Here is a 15580-nt window from a genome sequence, read left to right on the forward strand (position 1 = left end):
GAGGGTGGAGGACCTATCCATTTCTTAAGCAGGCTTATATGAAAGGTTTGAGTTCGCCTAGGCGTCATCTGTAACCTATAGGTGGTGTTTCCTATCACTTTGATTACCTTGTACTGTCCCCTCCATTCTGCTTGTAATTTTTTTGTAGATGAAGGCAATAACACCAAGGCCCAATCACCGAGGGACAAAGTTCTCCATCTCTTCCCCTTGTCTTTGGTGGTTTTGTGTCGTTTTTGTTTTTCTTCCAGGTTGTATATGCCAGATCGCAAAGTTTTCCTATTTTGGCTTTCAGTTGTCGAGTGTACTCCAACATGTCCCTGGTTTCTTGCATCTCTTCTTTTTCCCAGGCGTCCTTTGTTATCTATAGAAGGTTTCTGGGTTGCCGTCCATAAAGCAGCTCGAAGGATGAGCAGCCTAAGGAGCTTTGTACCTGTCTCCTGATGACATATAGGGCCAAAGGTAGCATTCAGTCCCAATCTTTCTCATTGGCAGACAACATTTTCTTTAGGGTGGTTTTCAAAGTGCCGTTGTACCATTCAACCAGCCCGTCAGTTTGTGGGTGGTACACCGAGGTTTTAATGTGTCGCAAATCCAGTAAATGGCAAACCTCTTTCATAATTCGGGAGACAAACGGGGTTCCTTGATCAGTTAAGATCTCTTTAGGAAACTCCACCCTTGAAAAAAGTTCCAGGAACTTCTCGGCGATGGCACGGCTAGTGGGCACCCTAAGAGGAAAAGCTTTGGGATAACGGGTGGCATAGTCTACTATCACTAAAACATAGGAGCGTCCCTTCTGGGTTTGGAGCAAGAGGCCAATCAAGTCCATCCCAACCCTCTCAAAGGGAGTACCTATGATGGGCAAAGGTTGTAGGGGGACGGCTGGGGGTCTATGTGTGTTTCTTCTCTGACATATCTCACAGGACTGACAATATCCCTTATCGTCTCTATATATTCCTGGCCAATAGAAATGTCTGAGAATGTTCTGTGTGGTTTTTCCTGCCCAAATATGTCCGGCAGTAAGGTGTGAGTCAGAAAAAAACAACAGTTGTTCTCGAAAGGACTATGGTAACAGGAGTTGCGGAGGGTCATTAGATGAGCCTTGTCTATATAACAATCGCTCTCGTATAAGGAACTTGGGATAGACATGGGTATCATTATCCAGGGGTGCATGGGCCTGTTCCCATGCATTAAACAAAGTGGCATTGTTTGCTTGGGCTAACCTGAAGCTTCTATCTTGTAACAAGGGCTCAGGAGTGGTTAGGGCTGACAAGCTGTTTTCTGGGGCCTTCCCTAATCCAGCCTTTTCGCCCTGTTCCCTCACTACCTTCATAAAGAGCTTTAGAAACTCAGGGTTATCTGTCCCTATTATTATTTTTTCAGGGAGGTTTTCCATTACCCTAACCCTCACTGTACAGTTTGCTCCCTTTTCAGGTGTTAGGGATATGATCGCTAGGGGATAGGACCTAACGTCCCTATGTTCACATCTAATGTGAACGTTAGTGTTCCTTATGATCTGATTTGATTGTACTAGGCACCCCTGGACCACTGACTGTCTGCATCCTGAATCTAGGAGGGCTTTCACTGGTCTCCCATTCACCCTGGCACTCCCATGAAAGGAGCTCCCCATTTATGCTGGATACATAATGCTCTTGTGTATATCCCACTTCTATTGGTTCTTCAGTCGTTTTTTTCCGGGGACACAGGCGAGCGATGTGTCCCACTCTCCACAGTCATAACATTGTGATCCCTTAAAGCTAGGCGGTTCAGGTTTCGATGCTTTAGGTTTCATCACATCTGGAGGGCTTTTCAGTCTTTTATCATATCTCCGGAGCCATGTCGATTTGGTTTTTCTAGCTCCCACATTGGAGTTTAAGGTTGTGCTCGGGAGTAGGTGACGGCCATATCAATAACCTGCTCTACTGTGAGGTGTGTATGTTGTCTCAGCTACCTCTGGGTATAAGGGAGGGCTTCTAAATATTCTTCTAGATAGATCTTATTCATAAGTTCCTCCTTAGTACTTGTTGCAGGGGTTAGCCATTTATCGGCAGCCATTTTCAGACGAAAGAAGAGTGTTTTAGGGTTTTCCCCAGGGGTCCCTCTTTCCTTTCAAAAACGCACCCTATAGGTTTCTGCGTTGAGGCCTAGGTGATCCAGGATTATGTTCTTGATATCCTGGTATGGGGTGTATCCTCCTGCGTTAGCAACCTGATAGGCGGCCTGCGCCTCGCCTGTTAATAAGGGCACTAGAAAATACAGCCACCTAACTATGGGCCACCCACATGCCCTCCCCACTCTCTCGAAATTTATGAGGAATCAACTGGGTTTGTATTTTTGTAGTAATATTCCGGAAGGGTGAGGCGTGGCACCAAGAGGTGGGATTGCCAGATGACCCTCGGTAAACAGTTTTTGCATACCTTCTATTTGGGCCGCCATCGTATTCTTAAGGTTATTGCGGTCAACCTGGGCTGACGTCATTTGACGTTCTACTGCCCATTCCAATTTTTCTTGGCCCTTCACCAGATGCTGAATTAGGGACTCCATCTTTGGTATACAGATGGGCTGACTCATGCCCACATTCTCCACCAGTGTTAACAGGTTTGCAAGGAAGGACACAACACGTCGATGAATTATGTAAGGCTTTATTAAATTTTGGAAAGAGCATCTATTGTTTTTGTTTCTTGATGCCAGGATGTATGTAGAGGCCTCTTTTTCTTCTCTTTCACTTTGGAGTCTTCGGACCGTCTCACTCTTCTCTGCCTCTCGTCTTCCTCCTCCTTTGATATAAGGTTCGGATGAAGGAGAGGGAAGCGGTCAGTGCTAAGTTCAGATACGAGCCCAAAGGTGGGGGGGGGTGGTATGTGTGAAGGGACACCTCCCAGCGAGTGACGGTGCTACAGTCAAGAGGGGTGTGAGTGAAGGGTCGGGGGTCGTGCAGTATCCAGGGCTCAGTGTGCCCTACGCGTCCAATGCTTAAGGCCTCCCTACCCAGCCCAGGAACCTCTTTCGTACCTGGCTTAACCACGCTCCGCCTGGAGCGTGGCGGGGTAAACCGTGGTCTCTACTTTCCCGCGGTGCCTCCGTCTGCTTCGGGGTCTCGGCTTCTTCTGGGGCACCTGACACACCTTCTCTCCGGTCTTCGGCTGGCGTATTTTTCTCTCGGTGTTCCGCGTCTAGCTTCCGCACATCGGTGAAGAGACACACCTCCTTCCTGGAATCCCCTGTGTTTGTTGGGGTTGGCGGTGTTGCGTCACGTCTGGGGGTGAGATTGGTCTCTGATGTCTCCCAGTTAAAGGAACAGAAGGTAAAATCACCCTGGCTCTCTTCCTCGTAAGCTGTCCTTCAGCCGTCCTCTTCCCCTGCACCCTCGGCCCTGCGACATACCCCTACACAATCCAACACTTACCCTACTGTTGCCCTAAAAGTATTATGCATTGTAATGGAATTCATTGTAATTGTAGTTTTAAAAAATGTGTTGTAATGGCATGTGTTGTAAAATCATGCAATGTAATGGTAGTTGCGATGTAAAGAATGCATTGTAAAAGCATGCGTTGTAATTGGATGCATTCATATATTCACTCCGACCAAAGATACTGGCTTCAAACTTGGTGAGAGGAGAGGGCAGGCCTTGAGGGATATGGCGAACCACCACCTGTGTTGCTGAGCCTTTCGGAGTCCGTAGGAGCCCAGGATCAGCAGAACGGTCAGTTTAGTTGCAGTACCTGCAGATGCATGGAAGTGACTCTTTCACTTCAAGGGAGATTCCTTCAGGTGTCTTGGATGTCCACCAGCCCTGGACGGGTCCCTTTATGGAGCAAAGGCACGGACATAGCTGCAGATGAGCAGGACAAAGAGATCAGGAGCAGCAGGAGTCTTCCCAGTTGCAGCCTTGACGCCCAGAGCATAGTCCAGCAAAGTCCAGAGTGCCCAGAGGGTCAAAGTTGAAGTGGTGTCTGAATTGTATTGTGTCCCACAACGAATCTAGGGATCCACCCACAAGTAAGCCCTTAAATACCCTAAGGAAAGGGTTGGGATGATACAGGGGTCCCTCCCTAAGGAGGGTCTGGACAAGTGGGAGGATAATCGCCTGTCCTTTGTCCAGTTAAGCGCCAGAGTGGAAGCCAATGGCTCCCTGAACTGGTTTGAGCTGGATTATGCATGGAGGGCACCAAATGGACCCCGCATGTAGACGATGTGGCACTGGCAAGCGCTCCCACCCTGTCTTGGAGGTAGTCACACTTCCCTGTGACAGGATGCCTATTGTTCTGCCTTCCCCTGCTCAAGCTTGGCTCAGCAGCAGGATGGCGGAATCGTGTCTCTGGTCGTCAGCAGCCATGTTATGCTGTCCTGTTCTAGAAGACTGGTACCAGGAGCACTGAGGGCCTAACAGAGAGCCTTTACAGTGCTTTGAATCATACCTCCCGCACTGTTACAGTGTGGGGGTAAGATTCCAACATGTTTGATACCAAACTCGTCAGGGTTCTTTAGAGCCAGTTTCGAGATGGTCATCGCATAATGATGTGGTGCCCCTCTATATGTGATATGGCTGTCTCACTTACAGTCCAGGGGAATAGACTCTGAAGACTGTAGGGGTATGTATCCTGCTCATGCAGGGCCACCCTCACACTTAAAAACAAGCACACTGCCTTCAGGATTGAAAAGGCCTGCTGTAGGGGTGACTTATAGGTTTTAAGTGAAGTGACCTTAGATATAGGGAAACCTATTTCTTTCGTACGTGGTGCTAGCACCAGCTTACACAGGCTCCAATGGTGGTCCTGTAGAGATAGCTTGAACGGTTTCCCATAGGTGGCTTAAAATATGCGTCAGCCTATGGGGGACCTCTGTTGTATCTATGCCCTGGGTACCTTAGTACCGTATACAGGGGACTGATAAGGAAACCCCAGTATCCAATTTGGGATGTACCTAGGTACTTACCATAACCATTAAGGGGAAAAGCAGAGAGACTGGGGTCCTGATTAGCAGCATCCCAGTCAGATTAGTCATAAACAGCCTTACATCAAGCAAAAAGTGGGGGTAACCATAGAAGCAGATCCTACTTTCCTACAATATGATATTTGTGAAGAGCTGCTTATCAAAGGGCCAGGTCATGAGTCCCTTCCTGAAGTGGGTCAGCAAGGGTGAGGTGATAAGTGTTCCAGGACTTGGCGGCGAGGAGGGAGAAGGAGCGTCCTCCGGAGCGGCAGCGGTGAATGCATGGTAACTAGGCAAGGGTGAGATGAATGGAGCGGAAGTTCCTGGCAGGTAGGTGGGAATTCAGGCAGTGGTTCATGTAAGTGGGTCCTTGTCATGGAGGGCTTTGTAGGCGTGGGTCAGGAGCTTGAATTGGCATATTTTCTGACTGTGGAGGTCTTTCAGGTGCTGGGTTACTGGCTGATTTTGTTTTAGAAGTGTCCAAACATGGTTGTTTATTTGTCTTTTCAGAAGGGTGTTGGTGGGAGCACTCCTCACTGATTAGTGCTCAGATGAGCGAGCATCCTTAGAGTAAGCTTTGTGAAAATAGTAAAGAGATAGCTGTTTCTATCTTTCAAGTTCTTGGCAGAAACTTGGGTGCATATTTTGAAGTCTTTGTTGGTTGTCTACTAAGAGTTTCTTCTTCCTACATACAATTAAATTGAATTATACTATTATATTAACACTGCTTATTTAAAGTGCAAAAAGTCTGTAAAAACTCTAGTATGAAACACTATACAAAAATATTATCTAGCAAAATGGGAAGCCTTCTAAAATAATATTCTGGTTACGTATATGCTTGCTCATTCTGTACTGTACATAATAGTTAAATGCTTCTATTCTAATCATAATTTAAACCATTTTTTGTTTAAATCTGTATATTGAATATTTTCAGCATTTGAGAATGTAGCATATACATTATTATCAACATCAGAATAACACAATTTCTATCATGCTGGAGTGACATACAGTTAAATTCAGAAGAGAGTGTGGTATACATTATCAGCCAATAGCATCTGTAGAATGTGTTGCATATGGACTATAAAAACGCTGCATGGTCGATAACTCACAAATTTAGATAAGAATGGGCCAACCAATAGTAATAAGAAGATTTAGTTAATTCTAATCAGAGGGGTGAAGAACAAAAATGAACATGAAACAGGGCTGCGCCCACCTAGTTAGCCAACATGCGTCTCTTTACAATACAGCATCAATTTGGATAAATAGAAGAGCAGGGTGGTGAACGGGCAGTGAGGAGCATACAATACATTTACCAATTAATGCACAGTCTTCAATGGTGTCTAATGATCGTCTGGGGGATTCAACCATGTGCAACAGTGCAGTTTGGAAATCACTCAGGATAGTGTCCCACCTGGCTGCCGGTGGATCCCTTTGTGTCTTTCCTGTGTAGGACAATACTAGGCACTTGAGCCAACTTGGTCTTGGATTGCTCCTGGGCAGCATGATGGTTTCCATTTACGGGTAATTAGGCACTTGTCTAGCAGGAGACCTAAATCGAGAAAACGGGTGATGGCCTTGTGTTTTCTGTCTCTGTGGTGTAGGCCTCATAGACAGACCTCCCACGTATGCAGGGCAGTGTGTCCTGCGCAATTTGTCAAATGCGAAGTAACACTCTGCTAGTACTGGCGAAGAGATGGACATGCCCACAGCATGTGCAGTAAATCTGCATCAGGCCGGCACCAGCGGGGGCAGGTGGCGTCTGTGCAATGCAAATAACAGTTTATATTGTTAGGAGTGAGGTAAGCTCTATGAAGGACGTAATACTGGATGAAGCGAAATCGGTCATTGCGTGGAACCCGAACAGGACACTCAAGTATAGCACTCCACTCCTTATCTGTGGATGGGCTGCCCAGGCCCGTCTCCCAGTGTTGGTGTGGTGGGGTGAGCATATCAGGTGCCTCCATGTACCCATTATGTGGAGATATTGGATAGTAAGGCGCATCTGGTGTTCCAGTAACATGTCCCCTCACCGGGTGCCCCGGCACCCTAATGAGAGAGTTATAGAGAAGGAATTGACAAGGAGGTAGACCGGCTTCCTCAATCAGAGACTTAAGAGAGATGAGAGCACCCTTGCAATACAGATCACTTAGTGTATATTGTCCTATCTCGTGCCAGGGGGCTATTTATGTCAATGAGGTGATCTGACCTCCCTTCAATGTGCCAAGCAAAGATAGTGCCAGGGCATATGGCTGAGTTGCCTTATTGAGAAAAGCCTCTGTTTGTAGCAACGGTAGGCTACTTGCAGGAGAGTGGTGCCAGGCATCGCCACCCTCAAACAAGGGTGAAACAAGTATAATATGTTAGTTAAGTCCCAGGCTGGGGAGGTAGTGGCATTGTCAGTAGATTGGAGGCCCGCCAGCCATCAGACCACCTACTAAAGCTGGTACAAACAGAGAACCAATGGCGGACTCCAAATGCAGCACTAGCCTCAGTGTTTTCCTCAAAATTTGATCTGAGTATCAATTGGTTGGGCAGTGTGCACAATCAGCTCCTGCACCCGCCGTTGAAGGATGCAACCCGCCAGGCCGGGAAACAGAACTGTGAAAACAATGGAGCGGTGCACTCCCTGGGTACTGTGATGTTAATAATGAAGCTTGATCAGTTCCTTCCTAGATGCCATCTATATTTAAACTAATCCATATACATAGAAACATACATCAGCCAACGCATTTCGTTCATAGAATGAACTTCGTCAGGGCAAATATCTGGGGTGAAAGCGTCACTTGTAGGTTATTATAATCCAGTGTACGTCACTCAGTAAGATCACCGAGGTGCAACGTAGACCTCCATGATAAGGGCCAAAGGTAGACAGCCTGAAATAAAGATCTCAATGTGCGGCAAATCTGGAAGTGAAGCTGGGTTGCCAAATAATATTGCTCAAATTTGGGAACCGCCAGTCCCCCCTTATCCATAGGTAAGTATAGCTTCTGCAGTGCCACCCTACAATGTGTGTTGTGCCAGATTAACTCCTTTGTCAGTTTCTCAAGAGACCAGAATAAGGACTTTGTGACATAAAGAGGGAGGTTGGTGAAGTAGTATAACAGAACAGGCAGCATCACCATTTTGGTAAGATGCGTCCCACCACAGATAGTGGCAGTGACTTACGAAAACCCATCTGTGCCCGCAACAAAGATACTGCATGTGTAAGGTTGCAGTCGAAAAGGTCAGCAGGTGTGTGGGAGATGCAGATGCCCAGATAGCGAATCATGGTAGGTTGCCAGGCCAGTCGAACCCCATTGAGGCAAAAGGCAGGGTCAGATGTTGTGCTGATAGGTGGAGAAAGGCATGATTTAGCCCAATTATCCTCAAGACTTAATAGTTCAGCAAACCGGTCAAATGTTAGGGCCACTTCAGCCCGGATAACATGTATATCCCAAAGAGATAGGAGCAGGTTGTCTGTGTACAGTGAGATCAAGTGTAGCCCATCACCCAGTGGTATCCCCCAATTCTGGCCGTGCGCATGAGGGGCTATAGTCAGGGAACAGAGCAGTGGAGACAGTGGGCAGCCCTGGCGAGTGCCCCTATGGATTGGAATAGGGTCAGAGATAAGGATACCTGTTTTCATTCTGGCAAGTGGCAGGTTATAAAGAAGTTTAACCATCCTAATATATCGATTCCCTTGGCCATAGCATGGCAGCACCTCGAATAAAAAGGCCCATTCCAGGGACTAGATAGCCTTCTTTAGATCCAGCTCCAGGCAGCCCGCCTGGGGGCAGGAATGTGGAGCATACTCCAGGATCCAAAAGTACCTCCGTAAACTGAGTGAGGTGTTATGGGCCGGGACAAACCTGTTCTGGTCTGGGTGTATTAATACTGGGACTAAGTTTGCCAGGCAGTCCGCAAGTACCTTGGCTAATATCTTGTAGTCCTTATTGAGGAGTGCCAATGGTCTGTATGAGCTTAGTTCGGTAGGGTCTCTGTCAGGCTTAGGGAGGGATATGAGCAGTGCCTCGTAGAGCATAGCAGGCATGCAAGAGGTCAGTAGGGTTTTATATAATGTCTGCAGGTGGGAGGCTAAACGTGGGACATATTCTTTGTAAAATATAATTGGGTGACCGTCTGGCCCAGGGGTCTTGCCGGTGACAAGCACACGAATGGCCTCCTGTATCTCAAAGAGCGTATTGGGGTTGTCCAGGTCTGCTGTCTGCTCTGGTGTGACTCAAGACATATCCATCTGGAACGAGCCAACCCCTCCCAGAGATGCTGATGTCACTGACTCGTATAGTGAAGTGTAGTGGCGTGTTAATATGTCTTACTGTGCATGTAGTAGGGCTCCAGTGGCAGCCTGCAGTTCTGTTATGGGGTGCCTCAGCTGTTCTAGGCAGATATGGCACGCCAGCAGTAACTCTGATTTATCAGCTTCAGCATGTGTTTTGCAGAGTGATCTTCATAGTTGAAACAATGCAGTTTCTCCAATAACGCAGTATGCTTTCACTGCTTGCGTACAAGGCAACCCCCGTGTGTAGGATCCAGCAATGCCTTAGTTTCATGGCTCAGCAGTTCACATTCAATCTGAGTAATATATTCTTGTCAAGCTGTCACTGCATGTTCAAGGTGTTCACCTAAGCATTGCTCTCTAATGGCCACTTTAAACGCGTCCCATTCAATCAGTCTGGACGTCGCTGAGTCAGCATTTATGTCAAAATAATTTGTTATGACGTTACTAAGGGAAGGGCAGAATGGGGGGTCCTACCGTGCTGCCGGTTGTAGCCTCTATCTAGGGATGGGGCAAGGCCCTGAGTCCCAATTCAACTGTAAGTGCTGGGTCTGTGGTCTGAGTGTGCGCGACCCAAGTAATCAATATGGGTTATGTATCCGAGTATTTCAGGAGTACCAACTAATCGGTCTATACCGGCATGAAGATCATGCTGGCATGAATAGAACCGTGGTGTCACATAAGTGCCATATGTCGGCCAATTGCCAGTGCCTAAGCCAGTCGGTCAGTGTCTGGGTATTGGACGTGGCATCCGTGCAAGAAAGAACGGGGATAAAAATCCAAATCGATCCTTAAAACACTGTTGAAGTCCCCTCCTATTAGCCAGATGATCCCACTCCAAAACGAGAGCACTCTGGAAATCTTGTTCATAAATGCCGCCTGGTTGGGGACATATCCCACCAATTAGGACACAGCAGCCATCCAACCAGCCGTTGATGAAAACATAAGAACCCTCCAGGTCAACAATAGTAGCATCTTCCATGAAGGGGATGCCAGCTATGACCCACACTAGGACACCGGGTCCATAAGTGAAGTAGTTTGTGGAATAAACCTGTCCACGCCAGCGCTGTTGCAGTTTCTCAACCTTTGTTCTTATTAAATGAGAATCTTGTAAAAATGCTATATGTGTAGAGTTCAAAACATAGGGTGCTACAAGGGACTTATTTCAAAAATGTTTTTTCTTGGTCAATGAGTGGTAACTCAATTTCACACTCTTAAGTATCCACAGGATATCGGATTTGTTTCGAACACAGCATAAATGTATGGAAGGTGAAGATAAAAACAGAGCGAAGAGAAGGGATGTTTGTTTTGAGTTAAATCTTTACTTAATAAAAATGACACGGGATATGAAAAACAAACTAATTCAAGCAAAGAAAGTCATGAACGTGTAGAGTGGCGGCTTAGGTAAGTGTAAACAACATATCAGCGAGAGGGAGTTTGCATACATGCACATTCCAGTTGAGGATTTTGGTGCAGCTCATAGCACTGAATGGTGATTATGTAGTGACCGGAAACCTCTATTGAGGCTAGGAGGAGCTCATCCGCCGTTTGAGAAGTCAACTTGGGTGTCAAGACAGGATCCGATCTGGAAGGCCAGGTTGTGGAAGAGTCGTCTTCACTCAAGGACCTAGCTGTCTCATAATCAGTCTGATTTTAGAACAGGATCACGCATCATTGCAGCCATCTATAGTGTGTGCCGCCTTTCTTGTATTACCTGCTCTAGGTGATGAAAGCATGGGTGTTGCATAGGGCCAGCTTCAGCGCTGCTAGCTTCCAGTGCAACAAAGTTTGTTGGCACCCCCCAATGACCACCTCCACCACTGGTTCCCTCACCACCACCCTTTAACAATCCCCTTCAAGTCTCCATAACCACTCTCTCTCAGATGCATTCAATTATTTTTATAGCGCCACTCATACCAGTGTAGGGTGTCAGAGCACTTTACATCACGCACACTATACAGAGACCAGCAATCATAAGTATGTAAATCAGTGTCATCCATACTGGTGGGCAGTATATTTTAAGAGTGCTTGGTCTGGAGAAGCCCAGCTGAGAGTTTAAAATGTAACACCATGGTTGAGGTTTTTCTTTAATAATAAGAACTGATTTCTACCCAAATTAACCCTTTTTGCAACATTGGGATAATGAAGGACTGGGGGAAAAATCATAACGCTCTAATCTATACCTTCCTGTTTGCATGCAGCTCTTTGGTGACAGTTAATAGCTCACTGTTCTATATTAGGATTGTAACTTAGACACTGCAAGAAACAAAAGGATCTCTTTGACAAAAGCAGTAACCTACTGACCTATTTACATTATATACACTTTGTGATCTGCATGGTACATATTCTTTGCAGCAGGCATATTACCTCTGCGTTACCTTTTGATGAGTCAAAACTTCAACTAGACAAAACCTTGATATTTCTCCAGGAAGAACATTAATCAGCAAAGTTATTTTGGCATTTTTATTGATTCCTGAAAAATGCTGGAGGCCAGAACGCGGCAGCAGGTGCTCTTAAAACCTTAATATACTTGCAAACACGGCGCCCCCACCTGAAGTTAATGATGGGTATGGGGGCAATGATCGCACCCCCCTAGAGCCGGCCCTGGTGTTGCACAGGAGCTTCAAATACGTGTGACTCAGGCCATGGTAGCAGTGCGTCCAATGGGCAGCAAGTAGTAGGTAGGGCCCGCTTGCACACACAGCAGTTCCCCTTTGTGCGGTGCAGCATGTGCAGCCCCAGTAGGAGACTGTCCTAGAGTCAGTTCTCCCGCTCCACAATTAACACTCTTTGACGTCCGGTCCACAGTAAGGCGGCGGCGTAATATGGCAAGTGCAACTCTGCAGGTCAGCCAGCTCCCCCTGTGAGATCCAGAGGCTATCAGCATATGTAGCAGGTGTTGCGTCTCTGTGTTTTAAGCACTGGCTTGGGTGTCCAATCATCTGTTGTGCAGCATCTCCCCCAAAGTCACCGGCAAAAGAGAAAATTCGAGAAGGGGGGGAGGGGTTGGTCCACCATCTCACCACATGTCCTTCAGGGCAGTAAATTCAAGACAGCCACTCTTAACGGCTAACAGGCCTTGCAGCGGCACAGTGTCCTACAGCAGGGAGGGTGCTCTGCATCGATATCAGCGGGCCCATACAGTTTAAGGCAGCAGTCAGAAAAGCAGGCGGGCTAAGTGCTTGCAGGTCCACAATGTAGCTAGGGGCCCGGTGCACAGTGTCCGGCGCCTTCACCTCTCCAAGCACTGTCAGGAGCGGCGCAGCATATGCAGCTCCTCCGGTTGCAGTAATGAGGTGCTGCTGAGGCGGAGGAGCATCGCCCCACTGCTCTTTGAGAAGAGAAAATAAAATGATAATAACATAGTTATTATGATTTTATTTTTCGCAGGTTCGGGGCTTGGTTAGGGCGGAGCTGGTGGCACAGAGGGAGGAGTGGTTTACACACTCCAAGTGTGCATGACTGGTTGGCCGGCCGTCTCCGGTCTGTCAAACAATCATTCACACTTTGCATGTTCCCCACTAGGCTGCATTACACAGCCTGGTGGGGAACATGCCCAGGCCCCCAGTCCCGATCTGAGCGCCGATCCACGACGCCCAGACCAATCACAAACCTGCATTGCAGCGTTGTGATTGGCTATGGGGAGCCTGGGTGCTTCCTGGTTCCGGGACTCACTGCCGTCCCCCTACCCTCATTCCCCGCCACCCGCTACTGAGAGTAAAGGGGAGAGAAGTGTGTCCGGGTGCCCTGACCCTCCGCTCAGTGTCTGGGCTCCTATGTTCAGTGGCTGTCAGCCCCGGCATCAGGCCCTAGCATCGGCAGCCATGAGTCATCTGTGCCATAGCCCGCGACCGACATCACCAACAGCGTCGACATCCCACAAACACCATCACCGTAGCTCCTCAAATTGCAGAGCTCGGTATATCCATGAGAAGGGACAATGGTAGCCGATTTGCCGTATAATAGGGGTTGTGATGTGGAGCTCCATTAAAGATAGTCAGCCATCTTGGCCTCACAAGCCACTCCCATCATAATTTGACACCAAGATTTTTATGCTGTCACTGAAACTACAAAATATCCTTTTTAATTTCATAAGAGTAAACACCCATTTTAATTGGAGTACTTTTATAATACGCGCTTAACTTTGACAAGGAGTTCAAACCATAAAATGTATGTGTACACAAGTATGAACATAAGATACAGTAATATTTGTATGTGGTAATCAAATAATAACCCTCTGTCTTGATTCTTTGTAGGATGCTTAATGTTACGCACACCGTCATCTCCACAGTGTCTTCGCTCCCCGAAGAGTTGACTGAAGAAATTGGGCCAGCTCTGTCTCACACCGTGGTGTTATGATGTCTCAGGGCACTGGCACAAAATGGCGTCTGCTGTCACACATCCAATGACTGTGAAAGGGAACAATGTGATCAAGTGCAAATTACAGACACAGAGAAACAACGTATATTACAGGGGCTTTTTAAACATAAATACAACTCCGACTTTTGGCAAGAATTCCTTGAATATTCTCTTAATGTAGCTACATGTAAACCTCTAGACCTCTAAAAAAAAAAACAGTACTTAACGGTTAAATAACACATTTTCTTTGGGGTGTGATTCCCAATATTTAACTGCTAAAACACATGGCAGATACAATACACTTCATGGTTTTGATGTAATAAACTTGTACTGCATGTGTTAACACCAGATTACATAAAAGTATTCATTTTTATAATTTAGTAGACACACAATAAACAAAGTTTCCACTTTTAGAGCTTGTTAAGGTATTCTTCTTGAAGATAGGTACCATTTTAGCTGTATCGGTGCAGAACACAATTTTGTTTTTAATGATACAGTGTTCTTTCAGATAATTTATCGCTAAGTCGAGGGCACTGGTGGCTCAATAGAACACTTATTTGGTCTTGAAAGGAAAAATCTCAGCAACAGCCTGATTCAGCCCCTAGGGAATAGTGACACTAGAATAACACCCACAAATTTACAAAAGGGCAACTCAGCCACAATGATGAATGTCCCTGTGGAAAGGGAAGCAGAGTTGGGGGGAGAGCCTAGCTGAGAAAAGCCCATAGGAAAATGAAAGACAGAGAAAAAAAAAGAAAAACCCTCTACAGCCGTGGCATCATTGAACTGTACAACCCCTTTATTCAGTGGCAGGGAGGTTTGTGACTAAAATCATCAACTAACTTTTATAATACATACAACAACTTAATGGTGTGAATGACAAAGACCTAAGGGATGTTAAGGGGAATGGCATCAAGGATAATCATTTTGAAGAGGAATTTGTACTTCAAGTATCATTGCCACTGATATCCTTGGCAAAGAAGAACATGATACTCTGTTCAATGAAATCAGGATAAATTGAAAACTTAGGCAAGTTAAGGATGTGTCTGAACTTGAGAGACCTAAATCAAGGAGTAGATCACCAACCCCTTCCTTCCTATAATCAAGATGTTTGGACTTTAAACCATGCCACTGTGTTCTCCACGTTTAGTCTCTCCTCTGCATATCATCAGTTTGTCTTGGAGGAGCGCACAAGGCCACTTACACCATTTATCACACCTGTAGGAGTATTTGGATTTTGCCGTATACCCCTTGGCCTGGTGTGGTCATCAGAAATGTCTTAGACTGTGAGGCATTTTTTGTTTGGAAACTTTAGAAAAATAGCATACTTCCAGAATGATATATTGGTGTATGGAAAGGAATGTCAAAAGCATGTTTCAGCTAAGAAATACATTCTATGCAAAAAGAACAATTGATGGACAGAATGCAGAACAATGTCATACGTTCACCCCCGTACAGAGATCTGGGCCTAAATCCGTTTTTTTTCTCCCCATGCCATTCCAGTTTAAACCCAGCCATATGCAAATCAGTCCTAAACCTGCGCCCAATGGGACCAGTCAACCCGAACTGCCAGGCCAGGTCCTCCCTGGACTGGAATCAAGCCTCCTAGGAGCGGTTTCAGAGTTTCACCCCTTATCAGCCATGATAGCTGGACTCCAGTGGCATGGAGAGCATGGGACCCACGTCTGGGCATACCCGTCCCGCTAGGGGTGACAAATGCAAAAAGAACAATTGACGGACGGAATGCAGAACAATGTCATACATTCCCCCCAGTACAGAGATCCGGACCTAAATCCATTGTTTTTTTGCTCCCCATGCCATTCCAGTTTGAACCCAGTCATATGCAAATCAGTCTTGACCCTGCGCCCAATGGGAACAGTCCAGGCCGACCTGCCAGACCAGGTCCTCCTTGTACTGGAAACAAGCATCTTAGGACAGGTTTCAGGGTTTCACCCCTCATCAGCCAGGATAGCTTGACTCCAGTGGCATGAGGAACACGGAACCCACATCTGGGCA

The 15580-nt window shown here is 46.6% G+C and overlaps 1 protein-coding gene across 1 annotated transcript in view; it reads left to right on the top strand.

The window, feature by feature from the left end:
• The window catches only part of LOC147697137 (uncharacterized), a 114529-nt gene extending 100553 nt beyond the window's left edge, over nt 1–13976 (top strand). The window contains exon 8 of the mRNA XM_086933294.1: nt 13462–13976. Coding sequence (XP_086789420.1) covers nt 13462–13564 — 103 coding nt within the window. The 3' untranslated portion in view covers nt 13565–13976. The remainder of the gene's footprint in view (nt 1–13461) is intronic.
• Nucleotides 13977–15580: the final 1604 nt, after the last annotated feature.

Source organism: Lissotriton vulgaris, chromosome 8, assembly GCF_964263255.1.
Source record: "Lissotriton vulgaris chromosome 8, aLisVul1.2, whole genome shotgun sequence".
Lineage (NCBI taxonomy): Eukaryota > Metazoa > Chordata > Amphibia > Caudata > Salamandridae > Lissotriton > Lissotriton vulgaris.